This window comes from Struthio camelus, chromosome 12 (genome assembly GCF_040807025.1).
Source record: "Struthio camelus isolate bStrCam1 chromosome 12, bStrCam1.hap1, whole genome shotgun sequence".
In the NCBI taxonomy this organism is placed as follows: Eukaryota; Metazoa; Chordata; class Aves; order Struthioniformes; family Struthionidae; genus Struthio; species Struthio camelus.
The window spans coordinates 22,044,457-22,061,141 of record NC_090953.1 but is presented as its reverse complement, the minus strand read 5'-3'; the positions used below and the strand labels follow the sequence as shown (position 1 = coordinate 22,061,141).

Sequence of the window (16,685 nt, the reverse complement as noted above, 5' to 3'; positions counted from 1 at the left end):
AATAATTTCTCCTGTAACATCTGTTCTATTATTTGGTATAATTAAAATATTGCATTCTTACCATGCGTTCTCATATGTACATATTCTATTACATTGCAGCTGTGGTTAAAATGGATTGACCTCCAATAGTAATCTGTTCAGCAAAAAAAAAAAAAAAAAAAGAGAGACTAAGAAATGGTTGAGTCTCTTCAGCAGCTGTGTGTTTTTGTGCAAGTACATGGACTAGATTCTGTGTATCAGTTTCAAAGCCTTTTTCTAATAGGAAGTGCTCCGTTCCTGCTCCCTTTCCCTCCCCTTCAGTTGTCACAGGAGATAGCTTGTGTAGAAAAGTGTAGAAAAGCTTCATAAATTTTATTTATCTCTAGCTATTTAAAAATCAATGTAATAGGTAAAATCTGTAGTTGTAGAAACATCAGAGAGTAATTTTTTTTTTGTTTAATTGCTATAATGACTGTCAGGCCTGTATGGAAAAAGCAGTGTTGTCTGTATTTGAACACCTTCTTTTGCCGGCCGCTTCAGCAGGTTCGTGCCTGTTCTGCAGCTGTGCTTTGTTCTGCCATGTTAAAAGCCACTTAACTGTAATGCACATCTCCAGTTGCATGCGGCTGGGATCTTTTTGTCCTTCTTACCCTCCCTGACCCCAAAAATCATTTCTTAAATTAGATGTGTCCATTTGTAGATGTAGACTAGCCCTGGCATTTTTAAAGAAATTCTGTCAATATTTGAGGTCACGTCTTTTCTGAGTATGTGTGAGTGTCACCGTTTTGCTTTGACCGGCGATCCCCTTTTGTGTGTACCACTTTCTCAGTTGCTTGTCAATCGAGTAGTCTCTTGTTCAGCTCTCCCGCGCAGCCCTCCGAAGTTTCCCTGCAAAATAAGATGCAGAGTTCCAAACGGATGCCACACGCCAGCGTTGCGCAGACTTTCAGCTGTATAAAATCATCCCTAAGCAAAGACCAAGTCTCAGTGTAATGCTGTTGCTGAGAAACCAGTCTTAAAGCTTGCGAAATCACCCGAGAGGAGCGTAGCAGTGCTTTGTTGAAAACACAGCGCTTGCATTGCGAGACTTGAAACCCAAGCTGCCAAACGCCAAGGTTGTGCTCCTAACCAAATTTTGAAGCTTTTCCTGCCTCTTAATAAGCTAAGATTTTGAACTTCTGTTTTGGAGTGGAAAACAGACATTGACCAAAGCGCCTCCTTGAGAGGTTCTGCTAATTTCACGGCTCCAGAAGTTCAGGAATCACGGCAGCATGTAGCAGTTTAAAGGGAGAGAAGGGTTGGGAATGAGCACCCCATCCGGTAACTAATAACGTAGACCGTCCCCAGACCATGTATGTGTTGCTTAAAGGCAGATTCTGCGTTAATGCACGTTTTAAACGTGCTTACTGCAAACAGGCCGCTGAAGAGAAGCACTTGAGCAAGGTGTTTGAAGCACTTGAGAAGTGGTAGTGGCAGCTACCACATCTACCTTTTGCCAGTGCCGCCTCTTTTATGAATAAGTTGGTGAGAAGTACTCCTTTGGTTTTCTTCTGTAAAGCTAGGGAGCTAAACAACTCAGGTTTAACAGCTGCTTGGACTTCTGGTGGTGGGAAAATGGTCACTGTGAGTTGCAAATGTGCTTGGGTTTGGACAGATTATAGTCCGGATGACTTTCAGCCAAGGGAAGCCACTTTTTCTGCTGTGAATTGAAACTGTCGATATAGATTTATTTGCTTAATTTTTAAAGTTGAATTAAAATTTAATTTGTTTAATTTAATTTTATTTTTTTATTTGCTAAATTTTCACCTGTCTTGAACGTAAGTCTCTTCAGGGATGCCAGACTGATAGCCCCCGAGCATAAAGTGCAGCTGTGCGAGGCAGCACTTAGGTGCGTGCGTCCGTGGGAAGCGCTCCTGTGCGGATGCTGGCTGCTGCGCGGACGTTGGTCGTTACTGGGGGAAGAGAAGCTTTAGGGCTTGCGAACGCTGACAGTTGGCTGAGTAGTAGAGAGCATCACTGCAAGTGTGAATTGCACTAGCCCACTTCAGCACCTGAAATGTTGTAGTCCACTCTATAGGAAACTTTTTAAAGGCATAAACACCTGAATCTAAGCTTTTCGCATCCTGCCACATGTAAAGGATCCTAGAGCCCTCAAGCAAAAAAAGGTCAAGTTTTCTGTCGAGCGAGCCTGTATTTAGGCAACTGCATTATCCATTGTAATGATCTTCCCTTTGCAGATTGTCTTGCTTAATATTTGCTTTGGGAATCTCTAGGCTCATGGGTAGCTCTGATGGCCCTATCCTGTAGTCGGGAAGCGGCATGTGTTACAGCGCTGCCTCGACTGTCGCATGTTTGATGCAGATGTCTTTTGGTTTTTTTTCTCCCTCATCTGTCTTTGCCAGATGCTTCTTTGGGATTTTCCTTTTACAATTGCATTGTTCATCAACGTATTGTGCTGCCTTTAATATTGAAAACTAATGTTAAAAAACCACTGTACGATACTGATTTTGAGTAAGGTTTGCGGTACTTACTGAAACTATATCATGGTACCAAAAATGTCTTATTTTTGTTTTCTTCCAGGAACTTTATATTGCTGTGGGAATATCTGGAGCAATCCAACACTTGGCTGGGATGAAAGACAGCAAGGTATGAAGTTGGATGTGCTAGAAAAGAGTTTGAGTAAGGAAAGGAGTTTCTTTCTTTGTTTTTACATCAATATTTGAACCAATTTTCTAGTTTTGTTAATGTTGGGATTGCCAGCTTGTTTGATGTTTTAAAACATGTTAGCCCTCTAAGCCTTGCCGAATAAAGTGTTGCGGAAAAACATCTAACACACTAGAAGAACTATTGCACTAAAACCCAAAGTGTGAAGTAGAAGAAACTAATTGACTTTGTTTATTTAAAAAGAAAAGTGTGTATGCCTGAACTCTATACAATGGTTCCATTTGCATTTATTTCAGAATATGACATATTAATTCATGCATAACAATGTGCAATTTGAATTATGAACTTACTATTCCATAAAGTAAAAGATGTCTCTGACATTCCTGCATTTAGCCATTCAAACGGAAACCTATTATAAAATGGCAGTAAAACTTTAAAAGGTTTAACTCATTAGTTGCCAAAACAATCTGAAATTGGAATTACCAGAGTTTGGTCCACAAAGCAGTGTTTGGAAAGAGGAGCGGAATTACCTGCTGGATCATGTTATCAAATGCCAGACATTTAAAAAAAAAAAAAAAAAAAAAAGTGGGTTGTCCTGATGACCCCCAACTAATTTTAGAACAAGATTAATTTTTTTCTCTTTTCAGGGAATTCTTCACGAGTTTTAATGGGTTTGTTTCTGCTTTCTGGCACCTAGTTAAAACCTACCAGAAGATTTGCAAAACTTTACAGGCAGATCCTTAATTTGTCTCGTGTTTGACCACTGACACACCGTAGTGCATTTATGTGACTGGTAATTCTTGTCACGAGCCAGCCTGTGGATGATCTGCGTTTTCTTAGGATTTAGTTCCTTTTGGATATAGTATTTAAATCATTTAATGTAGTAGTAATTTAATCATTTAAATCATTCATTTTGGAGAAATCACAAAAACGGGATTTGGGATAGAGCCAAAAGTTTTGGGCCTCAGTTTTCTAAAATCAGTGTCCCAAGCTGTGTCAGCGTCAGTGGGTGCATTGGAGAAAAATCAGAATTGGAAATGAAAGATGATGCAAGGATGAAGGTCGCTATTGAGAGGTGAGACAGAAAGGTGCAAATACTAGACCTGTGGCAGGGTATTCTCGCTGCTATTAGTGGAATGGGGCAGTTTCAGTCACTTCTGCTCCCAGTGAGGGGACAAGAAGGAGAGCCAGAGAGAGCGGCGCAGTGCAGTACGAGCCACGGTCGTCCTGGCTCTCCTCGGGTCCCGTGAGACCCTCTGCTGTGGCTGATGGGCGGCAGTATTAAGGATGCCGTGGTAGGTGTTTAGTCTCCGGCTGGGCTTTTGAGGTCGGGGGGAGATGAGGGCCGAGGGGATTAGTATCAGGCGTTGGGTGATAACTGTTTATTCAAAGCTGCTCAAGACTTGATCTGACCTGGTTTGTGCGCATCACCTGCGTGATCTTGATAAGACTACCAGCAACACCGAGAACTTCACTTTACTTTTTAGTGTCAAGATTTCCTTTGCTATAAAAGTATTGTGCAGCAATATTGTGCGGTAACCGCACAGTCTCTGCTTCTGTGACTTCTCAGTGCCATGTTTGGTATTTTGAAAAGGTCTTTTATATGAAATAAGGACAGATGAAATCTGTTGATAGGAGATGCATGCTTTACAGTTTAATTTCTCCCATATGTCACAGGTTTTTTTTCTAGTTTAAACAAGAGTGTGTATCATAAAATTCAGTTTTACTTGTATTTGAAATATGCTCTGCTTTCCTTTTAGCCAAAGCATACAGGTGTTGTAGTTACTGAAAGATCCAGTTTATATAAACATAAAAGAATTATGCAGCCATGGGAACTGTCTCGGGAGCGTCCCCCCGCTGCCCTCGGCGCAGTGAATTAGCTGGCTGTGTGAACCTGTACACTTCACGATACGTTTTCCAAAGTAGTCAGATGCTTTCTACCAAGTGGAATGTATAATTCATTTGTCCTTTTACAGCAAGGTAAAAATTGCAGCTTTTGAGGAGACCTGGAAAATCATTGTTGCTTTCTTTCCTTATTTTTTCCTCCCTCGTGAGGTTTTTGCAACGTCTCCTCTTTCTAGGAGCTTTAACTTGTGAAAGTTCTGCTTGCAGCCAACGTTACGCTTCTGTTTCTCGCCATCAGAAGTCTGGTTAAATGACGAGGTGCAGAACCACGGCTTATTAAAAAGTTACTTCAGTTAATGGAGACGGTTAGAGGAGGCATTAGGCTGCCGAAGTCAAGCTTAAGATAGGTGTTTTTCAAGCAGCTGGTGCTACTTATTTTGGTGAACGTGGCCCATGGTGTTTCTCAGGGCGCCCCGCAGAGCCTGGCGGGGCGAAGAGGGGAGCGCAGAGGCGGCACGTCTGCTGCCTGAAGGGGCCCTTCCTGCTGCGGGCTGCCTCGTGGGAGTTAGAGGGCCTGCGCTCTCCTGCGCTGCGCCAGCCTGGAGCGGACCGGCAGCCCTGCTCACGGCGTCAGCCTCCTGCCTGGCCTGCCCGCCGTGCGAGCAGCAGGGCGTTTCGCTGTCTGTGCCCGGCGGCTCTGCCTCCCTCGGGAGCGTTCCCGTAGCCCACAGAGCTACGGGGCAGCCAGCAGCTGCCGGCCTCGCCGGGCCCGGACCTGCACCCCTGCGCCTTCGCCCCCGCTCCCCGCTCCAAGCGGGGCTGTAGGGCCCGAGCAGAGCCTGTTCTTATCGCGGGAACAGCTTCGGGCATCACAGCCTGGGTTTTGTCTCCTGCACCGTAGCGCTGGCAGTAGGCGGCTCCTGCATTTGCAAATGGGGCACCTGAAATGAAACCGAACAGGGCTCTGGGGAGACTACTTGAGCGAGGCCTTGCTGGCCGCCTGGGCGCTCTTGGCTCGAGGCAGCGGAGGGGCAGCAGCAGGGCTCTGCGGCAGGTACGGCTGCCTCCTGTAAGCACTGCGCTCTTTACAGGGAGTCACAGGATACAAATGACCTGTGAAGAAAAAGAAAACAAACAAAAAACCCCCACGTTTCTGTGGGCTTGAAAACACAGGATTTGCTCGTTTAGTTCTTTTGAGTTCTTGCCACTAGACATAGGCTACCGAGACATTAATGTTGTTGGACAAGGGTGTTTAGGGGAGGGACTGAAAGAGAGAGCGTGAGAGAGAGAGAGACCCATGAACTGCGGCTTCTTGGGACCGGCGGTGCCGTGAAGGAAGGCGGCGTGGGGTTCGGGCTGGCCCCAGCACGCGCAGGGCCGTGCGTCGGTGCAGGCGTCGCTCGTGAGCTGTCGCTTTAGGGTGTGGGTGTTTTTTTTTTTTTTTATGTTTTCATTATTGTTATGCACACTGGGCTTAGTTTTGGCTATGTCCTTGATGGGGGGTGGTGGTGTTTTGGTCTATTTATTTATTTAGCTGGAAAGGAAAAGCGCTTGGTAAATGGGCCAGTGCATGGTGTCTGCATCTCGTGGCTAGGTGGGCCATTGGCACGTGTTTCCTAGCGGCGGTCGGGTGCTGTACTCTGCCCCCGCACGTTACACGGCCCGTGGTCACACGCGGCTCTGCTGTTCCTTGCAGACCATAGTTGCTATTAACAAGGACCCAGAAGCTCCCATTTTCCAAGTGGCGGACTACGGGCTGGTGGCAGACTTGTTTAAGGTGAGCCGAAACTTGGAGCCGTGCGTGCTGCGAGCGCAAGCAGCAGTGCCAGATACTACTGCATAATAACTGTTAAAAAGACATCTGCCTGTGTAAGGATATTTGACTTACTTTTATTTATGTATTTAAAGGCTTTTGAGTCGTGATGATTTTTAGCATCAGTCTCAAAATTCAGTCCGGGGGGTGGGGCGCGCGCTGTGTGAGATAATCATTGTGCATTTATTTTAGTGTCCTGAATTTGAACCATTTTTGAGAACCCAAACAAACAACTGCATATAGGTGCCAACATGTATTTTGACATGTCATACAAGTATGACAGTAGAGCGGTGCCACTGGCTGCTGCCTGCACCCGCTGGTGGGCTCGGTGCTGCCTGACTGCTGCCCTGGGCCTCGCTGGTGCCCAGCACCTGCAGGGCGCGCCTGCAAACGGGCTGGAGCCTGTGTGCACACGCGCGCACACACACGCGCGCGCGCGTGTACACAGACACCCCCCCCCCACCCCCCCCCACCCACCCAGCCAGGACTGAGCGAAGGGCCCCAGCCAGCGCAGACGGGGTCCTGACTAAATGGTGCACGGCGGCATTAGTTCCACCTAATGGCACTGCAGCACTCTTAAATAATTAAGCGGCTGTAGGAGCAGGCGGGCAGTGGGGCCGAGCGCTGTGAGCTGGGCGACCTGCAGCCCCGGAGCAGGGTGCTGGGGCCGGGGGGGGGGGGGGGGGGCAGGAGCAGGCGCTGACCCCGTGCTCGTGTGCTTGCAGGTGGTGCCCGAGCTGACGGAGCTGCTGAAGAAGAAGTGAGCGCAGGCCGGACCCTGTATGGCCGGGGGGGGGGGGGGGGGGGTACTGGGCAATAAAGACTTGTACTGGAGCACTGCTGCACGTGGGGCTTTTTGGTGTGGGGGCCAGAGCTCGAGGACGTGGGTGGCCATGGCCTGTAATGTCCCCCACACCATCGGTGTCCCCCTCCCGCGCCAGTGAGCAACTCCAGGCACAGCCTGGCTTGGGGGAGACCCCCCCCCCCGAACACGTGAGTAGAAAGGCAGAAGAAAGGAGGGGAGGAACAGAGGAAGGGTGGAAGAAAGGACCGAGGAAGAAGAAGGAAGGAAGGGAAGAAGGAAGGAAGGCAGAAGGAAGGGAGAAGAGTGAAAGGGAAGAGTGAGGGAGGCAGGGAGGCAAGAAAAGGGCGTAAGAGGAGGGATGAAGGGAGAGAGGAATTGAGGGAAGGAGAGGGAGGAGGAAGGAAACAGAGGCAGGGAGGAGGGGAGGGAAGATGAAGGGAAGAAGGAGAAGAGGAAGGGAAGACCAGAAGGAAGAAGGGAGAAAGGTGAGGGCAGAAAGAAGGGAATGAAAGGAAGGAGGGAGAAAAGGGAAGGAGGAACATAGCAAGGAAGGAACAGGAGGAGGAAGGCAGGAGAAAGGAGGGAGGAAAGGAGGAAGGGAGAAGGAAAAAAGGAACCAGGAGGAAGGAAAGGAAAGAGAGGAAGGAGGTAAGAGGAAAGAAAAAAGGGAGGAGGATTGGGAAGGAAAAGGGAGAACAGGAAGAGGGGGAGGAGAGAAGAAGGGAAGAAAGGGCAAAGGAGGATAAATGGAAGGCATGAAGGGAAGAGAGGGAGGGAGGGAAGGAGGAAGAAAGGAAGGCTGGAAGGAGGGAGGGAGGGAGGAATGGTGAAGGAAGAGAGGAAGAGGGAAGGGAGAGAGCAGGGAAAGAAGGGAGGGAGGGAAGGACAAAGCCAGGGAGAAAAAGAGAAGAAAGCAGCTTGGGAAGAAGGAAAGGGGAGAAAGGATGGAATGAAGGAAGGCTGAGCAGAAGGGAAGACGACAGCAAGGAAGGGATGGTGGAAGGATAAATGGAAGGCATGAAGGAGGAAAGAGGAAGAGGCAGCATGGGAGGAAGGAAGAAGAATGTGGGAAGAGAGGAACAGGAAAAGAAGGCAGGAATGGTGAAAGGAAAGGGGAAGAGGGAAAGAAGAGACGGAGAGACGAAGAGAGGAAAGGGGAAGAAGGAAAGGGAAAAGGAGGAGGGAATAGTGGAAGAAATGGAAGACACTAAGAGGAAAGGATAACAAGGAAGTAGGGGGTAGAGGAAGGGAGGAATAGAGGGAAGAAGGCAAAGGAAGAAAGGAAAGTGAAGAAGGGACGGAGGAGGAAGAAGGGAGGGAGGAAGGAAAGAGAGCACACTGACATCTCTGCCATTCTTTATTCCCCAGCACCATGCCCCAAGCCCACTCACCCCGCCCCCACGGGGCCCCCCTTGCTCTGCCCAGGGGGTGGCCAGGCCCTGGGTCCGGTCTGGCCCTGGGCTGCTGGCGGGTCCGTAGTGCCCCTGGGTGCCGTGGGGCTGCTGGTGGGTCCACAGTGTCCCCAGCTGCCGTGGGTCCGGCCTGGGGCTGCTGCAGGGTCTGCTGTGTCCCCAGCTGCCGTGGGTCCGGCCTGGTCCTGGGGCTGCTGCTGGGTCCGTAGTGTCTCTGGGTGCCACGGGTCCAGCCTGGCCCTGAGCTGGTGGCAGCAGCAGGGTCGAGCGCACCCCCCCACCCCACCCCGGCGTCCATCCCCATCCCTGGCGGGCCCTGGCTGGAGGAGCCCAGCAGCCTACGCCTCGGGCACCCTGCCCAGCTGCAGCTCTGGGGGCCCCAGTGCCCCGAACTTCTCATCGATGACCGGGGCGCCCTGTGGGCACTCGATGAGCGGCTTGAGCTGGAAGACGTCAAGGCTCTCCTGGTTCCTCCGGTTGAGCACGCTGAGCCGGTGGCCCAGGTCGGGGCTGGCCCTGGCTGAGCCTGCTGGGCTGGGCAGCTTCAGGTTGACGGGATCCAGCCCCTTCTGCGCCAAGCACGCCTCCTCCGACAGGGACGACAGCAGCTCCTGCACCACCGCCCGGGCCACCCGCTGCCGGGCGGGCGCGAGGTCGCCCTGTGGGCCGGGGCCGGCCTCCGGGGCCTCCTCGCAGGCCGTGCTGCAGTCCGGGGAGGAGCCCAGCGTCTGGCTGCTCTCGCTGTGGGCCCGGGTGCCCGAGCTGGCCGTCGACCTGGAGGCGCTGCCCGACGTGATGCTGGTGGACGTCCCAGTGCTGCCCAGCCTCATTGGCACCTCCACTGTGAACAGGTCAGAGGAGATGTTGGGGCGGTGGACGTCGATCGCGGCTGTGGTGACCACGCAGATGGCTGCTTCGGGAACGCCACTGTCTGCAGGGACCATACAGCGGAGAGGCATGTTAAAAAGGAGCCAGAGCCAACCCAGCGATCACTGAGTGGGTCACTTGTCACAGCTGCTTTCCCTAGTGAAATATTCTTTCATTGCTTTTCGCTCTCTTTCTCACGTTCATGTGCAGCTATATCTCTAGCTGTATCTCCATTTACACACACACACACACACACCCACACACACCCACACATGTGCACACTACTTAAAAGGTACAACGATCTTCCAAACTGTGACTATACAACTTGCACGCAGAAAAGGCAGGCTGAGGCGGCAGGCTCTGGGGCGAGCCCCCAGCAAGCTGCCCCCGTGCTTTCAGCCACGTGCACCACCCCTCACGGAGGACACGGGACCGGCGGCAGCCCCTTTCGGGTCGCCTGCCGCGACCCCTGGGGCCGCCGGGACGCCCGCCGGGACGCCTGCCAGGAGACACTGTTCGGGGCTGCCCTCAGGTCTGCCTGCCACTGAGGTTTCATCACTCAGTTTAACCTTTCTGAAAGGTTCCCAGCCCGGTGCTGCACTTACTTTCCACTCATTTCTTTTGTGCATACTTTCCCTTCCCAGGTCCGTTTGCACACTCTGTGGCCTGGACAGCCTAGTAAGGGGGGGATTAACCTTGCCTGGCTCTTCAGACCATTATGAGTGACTCCAGTGGGAGCAATCTTGGGGCGCTGTAATCTCTGGACAATTTTTGTCTTGCTACAAACGTCCGTGGAGAACACCAAGCTGCCACGGAGGCCTCCTGCTCCAGGGACAGAGCTAGCGCACTGTTCAGGCTCGCTTGGTTTACAGCGAGCATTGCAACACAGACCTTGTAGAACACCTGCTAGGCCAAAATTCAGTTTATCCTTACATTTTAGGGGACACTTACCACTGCTGGGCTCGTTGTAGTATCGACTGATGTAATTATTCATGTCATCCTCTGAAAGAATAAGCAGGCAGTCATTAGAAGACCATTTCTTTGACTAAATGGTTGAAGGCCCACCCTGTGAAATGCTCTCCTGTGTCCTGTATGCCCAGAAAGACGCTTGAGCCTTTTTTATAACGTGTCCTGGGAGGCCGGGAGCCCTGGCGTGATTCGGAGACGTGCCCCATCCGCCCCTGCGGCTGCAGCATACACAGGCAAGGTTGATAGGAATTGGCCAAAACGGGGCGCCTCATTCGTTGCATCATTCGTTACATCTCTTTACGAGCCCGCACGGGGAACGGGGCCTGCACCGAAGGTGTCCTGCATGGACACGACACAGCCCTTGCGCTCTAAATTCCTGGATTTCTCTTTGCAGAGAGAGCATGGAATAATTTAAATGACATGAGCTGTTTGGGCATTTGGTAATTTCTGTCAATACACGATGCTGCTCTTTGTGAACAGCAGCCACCAACTTAAAATGACCCAAAGGGTTTGGCTGGAGGAATGGGAACCCAAGGGACAGGGGTGCTCGCGCCGGCAGCCTGCAGAGCCCCTGATATTCGGGTGGCCGTGAGCACAGCTGTCCTGTAAACCTTACAAAAGTTCCCTGCAAGTACGGTGTGGCTGTGACATAATTTGCTTGAAGACATACATTTGAAAATCATTCTTTGCATGCACCAGCTGCTGGGGCACGCTGTGGGACGTGGCCCGCGGCGGGCTATCTCGCCAGCGATCGCTACCCTTCGAGGCCGCCGACAGCCCAGCCGATTTCCCAGCAACCTAGCAGTCCATTCGTCGCCTGGACCTGCTCAGCCCCCAAACAACCATGGGAGACAGTGTCTAAAATCTTCCCAAAAATCACAGTAGGTTACTCCACTCCTCCCCATAATCAGTCAATTTGTCACAGAGGCGATCAGCACTGGTCAGGCAGAACTCGTCCTCGGTAAAACTGACTATTCCCCATCACCCTCCTGTCCGCCACGCGCTTCAAAAGGGCTCCTGCGAAAGCACGTTCACTGTCTTTCCAGAGACTGGCGCGGGGCTGATCAGGTCCTTCTCCTCAGCACACGCGCAGCGGGGAGCCCGGCGGGGGCCTTCTGCTCACCAGCAGGGCCCTCCCGTCCGGCAGCAGGGCCACGGAAGCTCGGGCCCGAGGACGGAGCGGGCAGCTGGAGCCGAGGGTACCCGAAGAGACAGCCCTCTTCCTGACGGTGCAATTCCACCACCGCCTCGCGTTACCGCCTCGCGCGCCGTTGCGCGCCGCGAGGGGAAAGGCTCCACCGAGCTGCTGACCGCGCCGCGCTCCCCCCTCGCGTAAGGTTAGGCGCTGCCGGCCACGGCCGAGCGAGACCCCGCCAGGCTGCAGCAAGCCCTTCCTCCCGGGAGGGGGGCTGGCAGGGCGGCGCTTCGCTCTCCTTGAGGGGCACCTGCCTTCTCTTCCAGTACTTCACGCAAGGGGCTCTGCCCCGTGCCTCGAATTCGCTTGCAGGCCCTCCTGCAAACCCGTGCTGTCGGCACGCGGCGCGGCAGCGACTTAACCCTCGCCGATGCGTCTGGACTCCTCCTTTCCTTTTGGTGTTTCTAACTCGCTACCGCGAAACACAGGGAACTCAGAGAAGTGGGACAAAAGGACCAGCGTGCTTCCAGAAGAGCAGCTCAGACGGGGCTTGCTCTGTCCTGGACGGCAGCATCCACAAAAGCCACCCGAACCGTTTACAAGACCGAGGGGAACGGCACTCAAGCTCCGCACAACTTCCGCTGCGGGAACAGCGCCGGACAAGCCAGCTCCCCACCTGCTGTAACTCGCGTAGCTGTAACGCGCGCGTCCCCGTTCCTAAAGCAACGTTTCGCTTTTCCTTCAGAAGGAACAGAGACAGTTATTTTGTTGCTGTAATATAGGTAATATGCGGGGTCCTATTACTTAATATTACACTACCTGCTAGCTTCCAATAGGCTACAAGGAATTTGAGAAGTTGGGGCCGCAGCCCGACGCCTGCAAGGCGCGTGGGCGCTGCAGCCCGCCTTCGACAACGCCAAGCTACAAACGAAGGGAAAGCAGCAGCTACGCTGCGTATGGGAGGGCTGCTGAAGACGACACGTTTTCGATGCAGGAGATGACAGAGGGCTTTCCCGTTACCTTACAGAAAGAGAGGCCATTTTACAGTCACTGAGAAAGGAAAATAACAAACTCGTGTTGTCCCCCTTCTGAGCAGCAGCAGGCCAGGAAGCGCCGCGAGCCTGCAGGCAGCCTGACCTGCCCGGTCTGTGGTGTATCGTGTGCTCTAAAAGCATCCTCTCCTTTAAGTGCTCTCTCCGATACCGTGTTTCAGCAAACCATGCTCATCCCTTTGGGCCAGATTTCCTTCCTCCCCCCGGGCCCCTGTGGCTGCGGTGCTGCCTGTTCACAGCACACTGCGGTTTGCAGGTGAAAGGAACAGATGTTTTCCGGGGAACACTCCCCGCACACAACAAGGCCCAAACCACCAAGCACTCTGTACCTGAAATAGCTGCACTCGCAAGAAGGCAATCTAACCTGACACTGAAAGGGAACAGGGTTGTTTGCCTGGTTTCACTGGATTTTAAAAGCTTTTTTGGCCCTTGTTGATCTTTAAATGCCTGCAGTCAGAGGTGTGCTTTGTGCTAATGCCCGAGTTTAAAAAGGAGGCCTCAGAGTAGCTCGAGGCAACGCCGCTGGATTAGGGGTACATTGCAAGGCGTTCCAGCTATCTGCTACTAAAATACACTTCATTGCAATCATACACAATTTATACTCTAAATGCCACCAAACCTACCCGCACAGACACAGCTTCTTGCTCTGGGAGGGAACCTTTAGCTATATGCAGAACATACCCGCCTATATACCTACCTATATATATTTGGTGATGTGCTTTCATCACGTTTAACTCGGAGCCTATTTCTAAGTAGAGAAAAGAGGAAAACGGCCACAGGTGAGGCCTGGGCGAAGGCAGGCTGCGCGCGCGCGGCGGCCCCTCGTCATCGGCCGGCGAAGCACGAGGCCGCGCTCGCGGCAGTAACGGCAGCCTGGGAGACTCTCATCTCCTTGGGCTCTCGTTACCACCTGCCCCAGACGCCAGGATCCTTTGCACTGGGGGAAAAAAAAGCAACCTGGGAAAGTTATTTGCCTGTTTTCCGCACCTTAAAGTAAGGCTCAAATCAAACCTTCTCCAGGACTGCACACCTTTCCTGTCCTGGCCAGCTGGGTATCAGCCAACGGAGCGGACTAGCGACCTCTTTTCAAACCAGTAAGTTGTTTTCAAACCAAGTATTCAAGAGATATCAGCTAGTCATTGTATCGGCAGAGGCCAATGCCAAACACCTGAAAGGGGAGTCCCAAAATGCTCACGCTCGGACACCTGCAAGGAAACTCCCGACCGCCCTGGCCGTGGGTGACCGCTCGCTCGCACCCAAGGCTCAGAGCCGGCTGCTTTCGTCTCGTTACGTGACAGCCTTCCTAACGTCACTGTTTTGCCTTGCTCAGATTTTGACACACGCACGCATATACACACACACACACCCCTCTGTGTGTGCGCGTGTGTGTATCTATAAAATATAAAAAAAAAAATCTCTATTTTTGCCCTGAGTAGTTTCTTATGAATAGAAAGCAATGAAGAGTAAAGGAAAAACCGCAGCAGGATAAATATTTCAACTACAGATTCAGTGTCTCAATGATTACATTGAAACAAACTGACAATTAACAAACTCATCTTTGTCATATGGGAGTCTCAGCTGCTTTGGACATAAAAGGCTATAAACAATTCCAGATATCTCTGATTATATTCTTAACACCTGAAAGCAAGGAGGATAAAGAAAATGCCACAAATACACAACGGAAAGCAACTATTTCTGCATATAAAACGTATACACGAATGCAAAGCGCAGCACTGCACATCACAGCGGAGCTCTGCTTTGCAGCTGGCGGTGATTTGCCGCGAGATGAAGTCCCCGCTGCTCAGGACGCGCAGCCAACTGGGACCAAGACTACACATCCATTTGTGGCTGATGGCGTGGAGGACGCTGATAGGAGCAAGCAGGGGAGACCAGCTTTTGCAAGAGGGGCAGACTGCTTATATTATTTAACTTGTACATAGTGTTTTCTGCCTTCAGTGTGTTTTAGCTTCAGCTAGGGAAAGGCAATTGTCTTAAGGAATACTTCATCCTTCATATTTTCCCTGTGGGTTTTTTTTAAACAGATTTTTTTCATACTTCCGACAAGTTGGACTTTCTGGGATTCAGAAGACTTTTTTTCCCCCTTCTTTCCTTTAAATTCATCCAGCTCCTCAAATACACAGCAATGTTACCCGTACTTCCTTTTCCACAAAGAGGAACTTTTCTTTTAAAAGTCCTTAGCCATACAGGGGCACAAATAATATTTACAGTAAAACAAGCTACTGGCAGTAAGCAGAAAGAACAATCCTTTCCCTTTCATCTCCCCTGGGAACAACCACCTTAGGAAAACGTCTATGGAGGAGGAGCTCTAGCAGGTCAGGGCCAGGACAGCAGACCAACTCCGACAGGATCAGGGCTCTTCATGGCCAGAGGGGATGTCGGGCTGGGGAGTTTGGTCAGAGGCCTAGCTGGCTCGCCTGAAAAACAGCCGGCCTTCCCCGACGCTGCAGCCCACCCCTCCTGCCAGGCCACGAACGCAATAAACTCACATTCAAGATGGGGAGATAAGGCCGCCGCTTAGCCCACTATCCAAATCACGGTTATTGAAACAATGTGGGGCTCTTGGTCAGGATCTGTCTGACAGCTACTATATTCTGTTTGATAAAGGTTTTTAAATTACCTGCCTGTTCTTTTCCTGCAAGATTCAGAATATAAGCTAAAACAGTTCAGGGAATAATAAACTATTTGGAGTATGATCCCATACAATCTCATCTGACCCAAGAGACAACACTATAATCTCTCTCTCCTGGCCCTATAAAAACAGAATAAATGAGGTGAAACACATGAATGATATTCCCCCCAAGGCAGACCTCTCTCTCCGTCCATAACCCCTCAACGGTGACCTTTAATTGTTTCACCAAAGACTTCAGTGAACGAGTCTGCAAAACCTCTCCGTACAATAAATACCATTCGCACATCTTCATGATTAAAGGCCTTAAAAAAGTCTTTTCTTTCGAAATAGCTCACTATGGAAGCCTTTTACTCTGTGCTTTTATTGCCATTGATTGTACTGCCTTCTGCCTCTCAAAGCTGAATCTCCTGAACGGGAGGGTTACTCTTTCTGCCGTGCAGTCTCCCAGTGAGGACGGGGGCCCTGCGAGTAGAGTAATGTTGTCTTACCACATCGCTCCTCCGGAAAGCGATCTTTACTAGAAGGCTTCTAACGAAGCAGATCCTCTATCCCCATCACTGCTGTCTGACACCAGAGGCTCTTCCTTAAAGCACCACCACCATTTAGAAGCCTTCGGGGAAAAAAGTAGGACAAAATACACTCCGCAATGAAAGCCACTGAGACACACTCTGAGCAGAAAGGTTGTTCAAGGCACAAGCTGTAAGATCAAGCTATTGCCCCCTAAACACTTCTAAAAATAAGAGCAACGATGGGAGCTACGCTGCTCTGACAGCAGCCAATGACACTGCCGCAACGCAAGTTTGCCCAAAAAGAGCATAGCCCTAGTCTCGTGCTGTAGAGCACTACGGAAGGAAGCTGGAGCGCGTACAGGAAAGGCCATACCTTACGTCACGGGTTTCTGAAAGCAGAGTGGCAATCCGCAGGGGGGAAAACTCTCCCATGAAGCAGTAACCTTCCCAGGGAGATCTCCACCATGAATTGCCATGCAAGTGCTGGCATTTCAGATCTCTCTGGCCTTGACCAGGTGAACTTCACCATCCCCGAATTCTCAGCCAGATCTGACCTCTTCTCCCCCTCAGCAGTCTGTGCAGGAGTTGTATATTCATTTATTAAGGCACACGTGTGATCTCTCGGTTGTGCTAAACTGCTTCCTGGGCTCGTGCAAGACAACCCAAGCAGGATTTCGCTGCCTCTGCCTTGCTGGCACAGGAAGATCTCTCTCCCTTTCCCTCTAGCAACATGGAAAGTCCATGCCAACACAAAATCCAAGCAGTCAGCTGGCACTTTCCAGGAGACTTCTCCCCACTTTTCAGATGAAGGCAGATTGCCACATTAGTGCAAGCTGCAGTGCGCCTCTTCCATTGACGCAGATCCCTGGTCCCTGCAGAGGCCAGAGGGCTGCGAGAGCACGTGAGATGCCACCAGGGCACCCACCTCACAGGGAACGGTCCAAGTTAGCTTGCAGAGAAAGCACAGAGCAACAGATCCGGCCTG

At 51.2% G+C, this 16,685-nt stretch overlaps 2 protein-coding genes across 4 annotated transcripts in view; one reads left to right on the top strand and one right to left on the bottom strand.

Moving 5' to 3' along the window:
• ETFA (electron transfer flavoprotein subunit alpha) overlaps positions 1 to 7,169 on the top strand; it is a 34,404-nt gene extending 27,235 nt beyond the window's left edge. The window contains exons 10-12 of one of the 2 annotated variants that reach the window (XM_068958295.1): positions 2,560 to 2,625; positions 6,185 to 6,265; positions 7,027 to 7,169. In XM_068958295.1, the coding sequence (XP_068814396.1) occupies positions 2,560 to 2,625; positions 6,185 to 6,265; positions 7,027 to 7,065 (186 nt within the window). In that variant the 3' untranslated portion in view covers positions 7,066 to 7,169. The remainder of the gene's footprint in view (positions 1 to 2,559; positions 2,626 to 6,184; positions 6,266 to 7,026) is intronic. The other variant, XM_068958294.1, reaches the window with a different exon arrangement.
• A 1,277-nt stretch (positions 7,170 to 8,446) lies between these two features.
• The window catches only part of TMEM266 (transmembrane protein 266), an 87,550-nt gene continuing 79,311 nt past the window's right edge, over positions 8,447 to 16,685 (bottom strand). For both annotated transcript variants that reach the window (XM_068958291.1, XM_068958292.1), the window contains 2 exons: positions 10,337 to 10,387; positions 8,447 to 9,449 (listed from right to left, as the gene is read on the bottom strand). In XM_068958291.1, the coding sequence (XP_068814392.1) occupies positions 8,857 to 9,449; positions 10,337 to 10,387 (644 nt within the window). In that variant the 3' untranslated portion in view covers positions 8,447 to 8,856. The remainder of the gene's footprint in view (positions 9,450 to 10,336; positions 10,388 to 16,685) is intronic.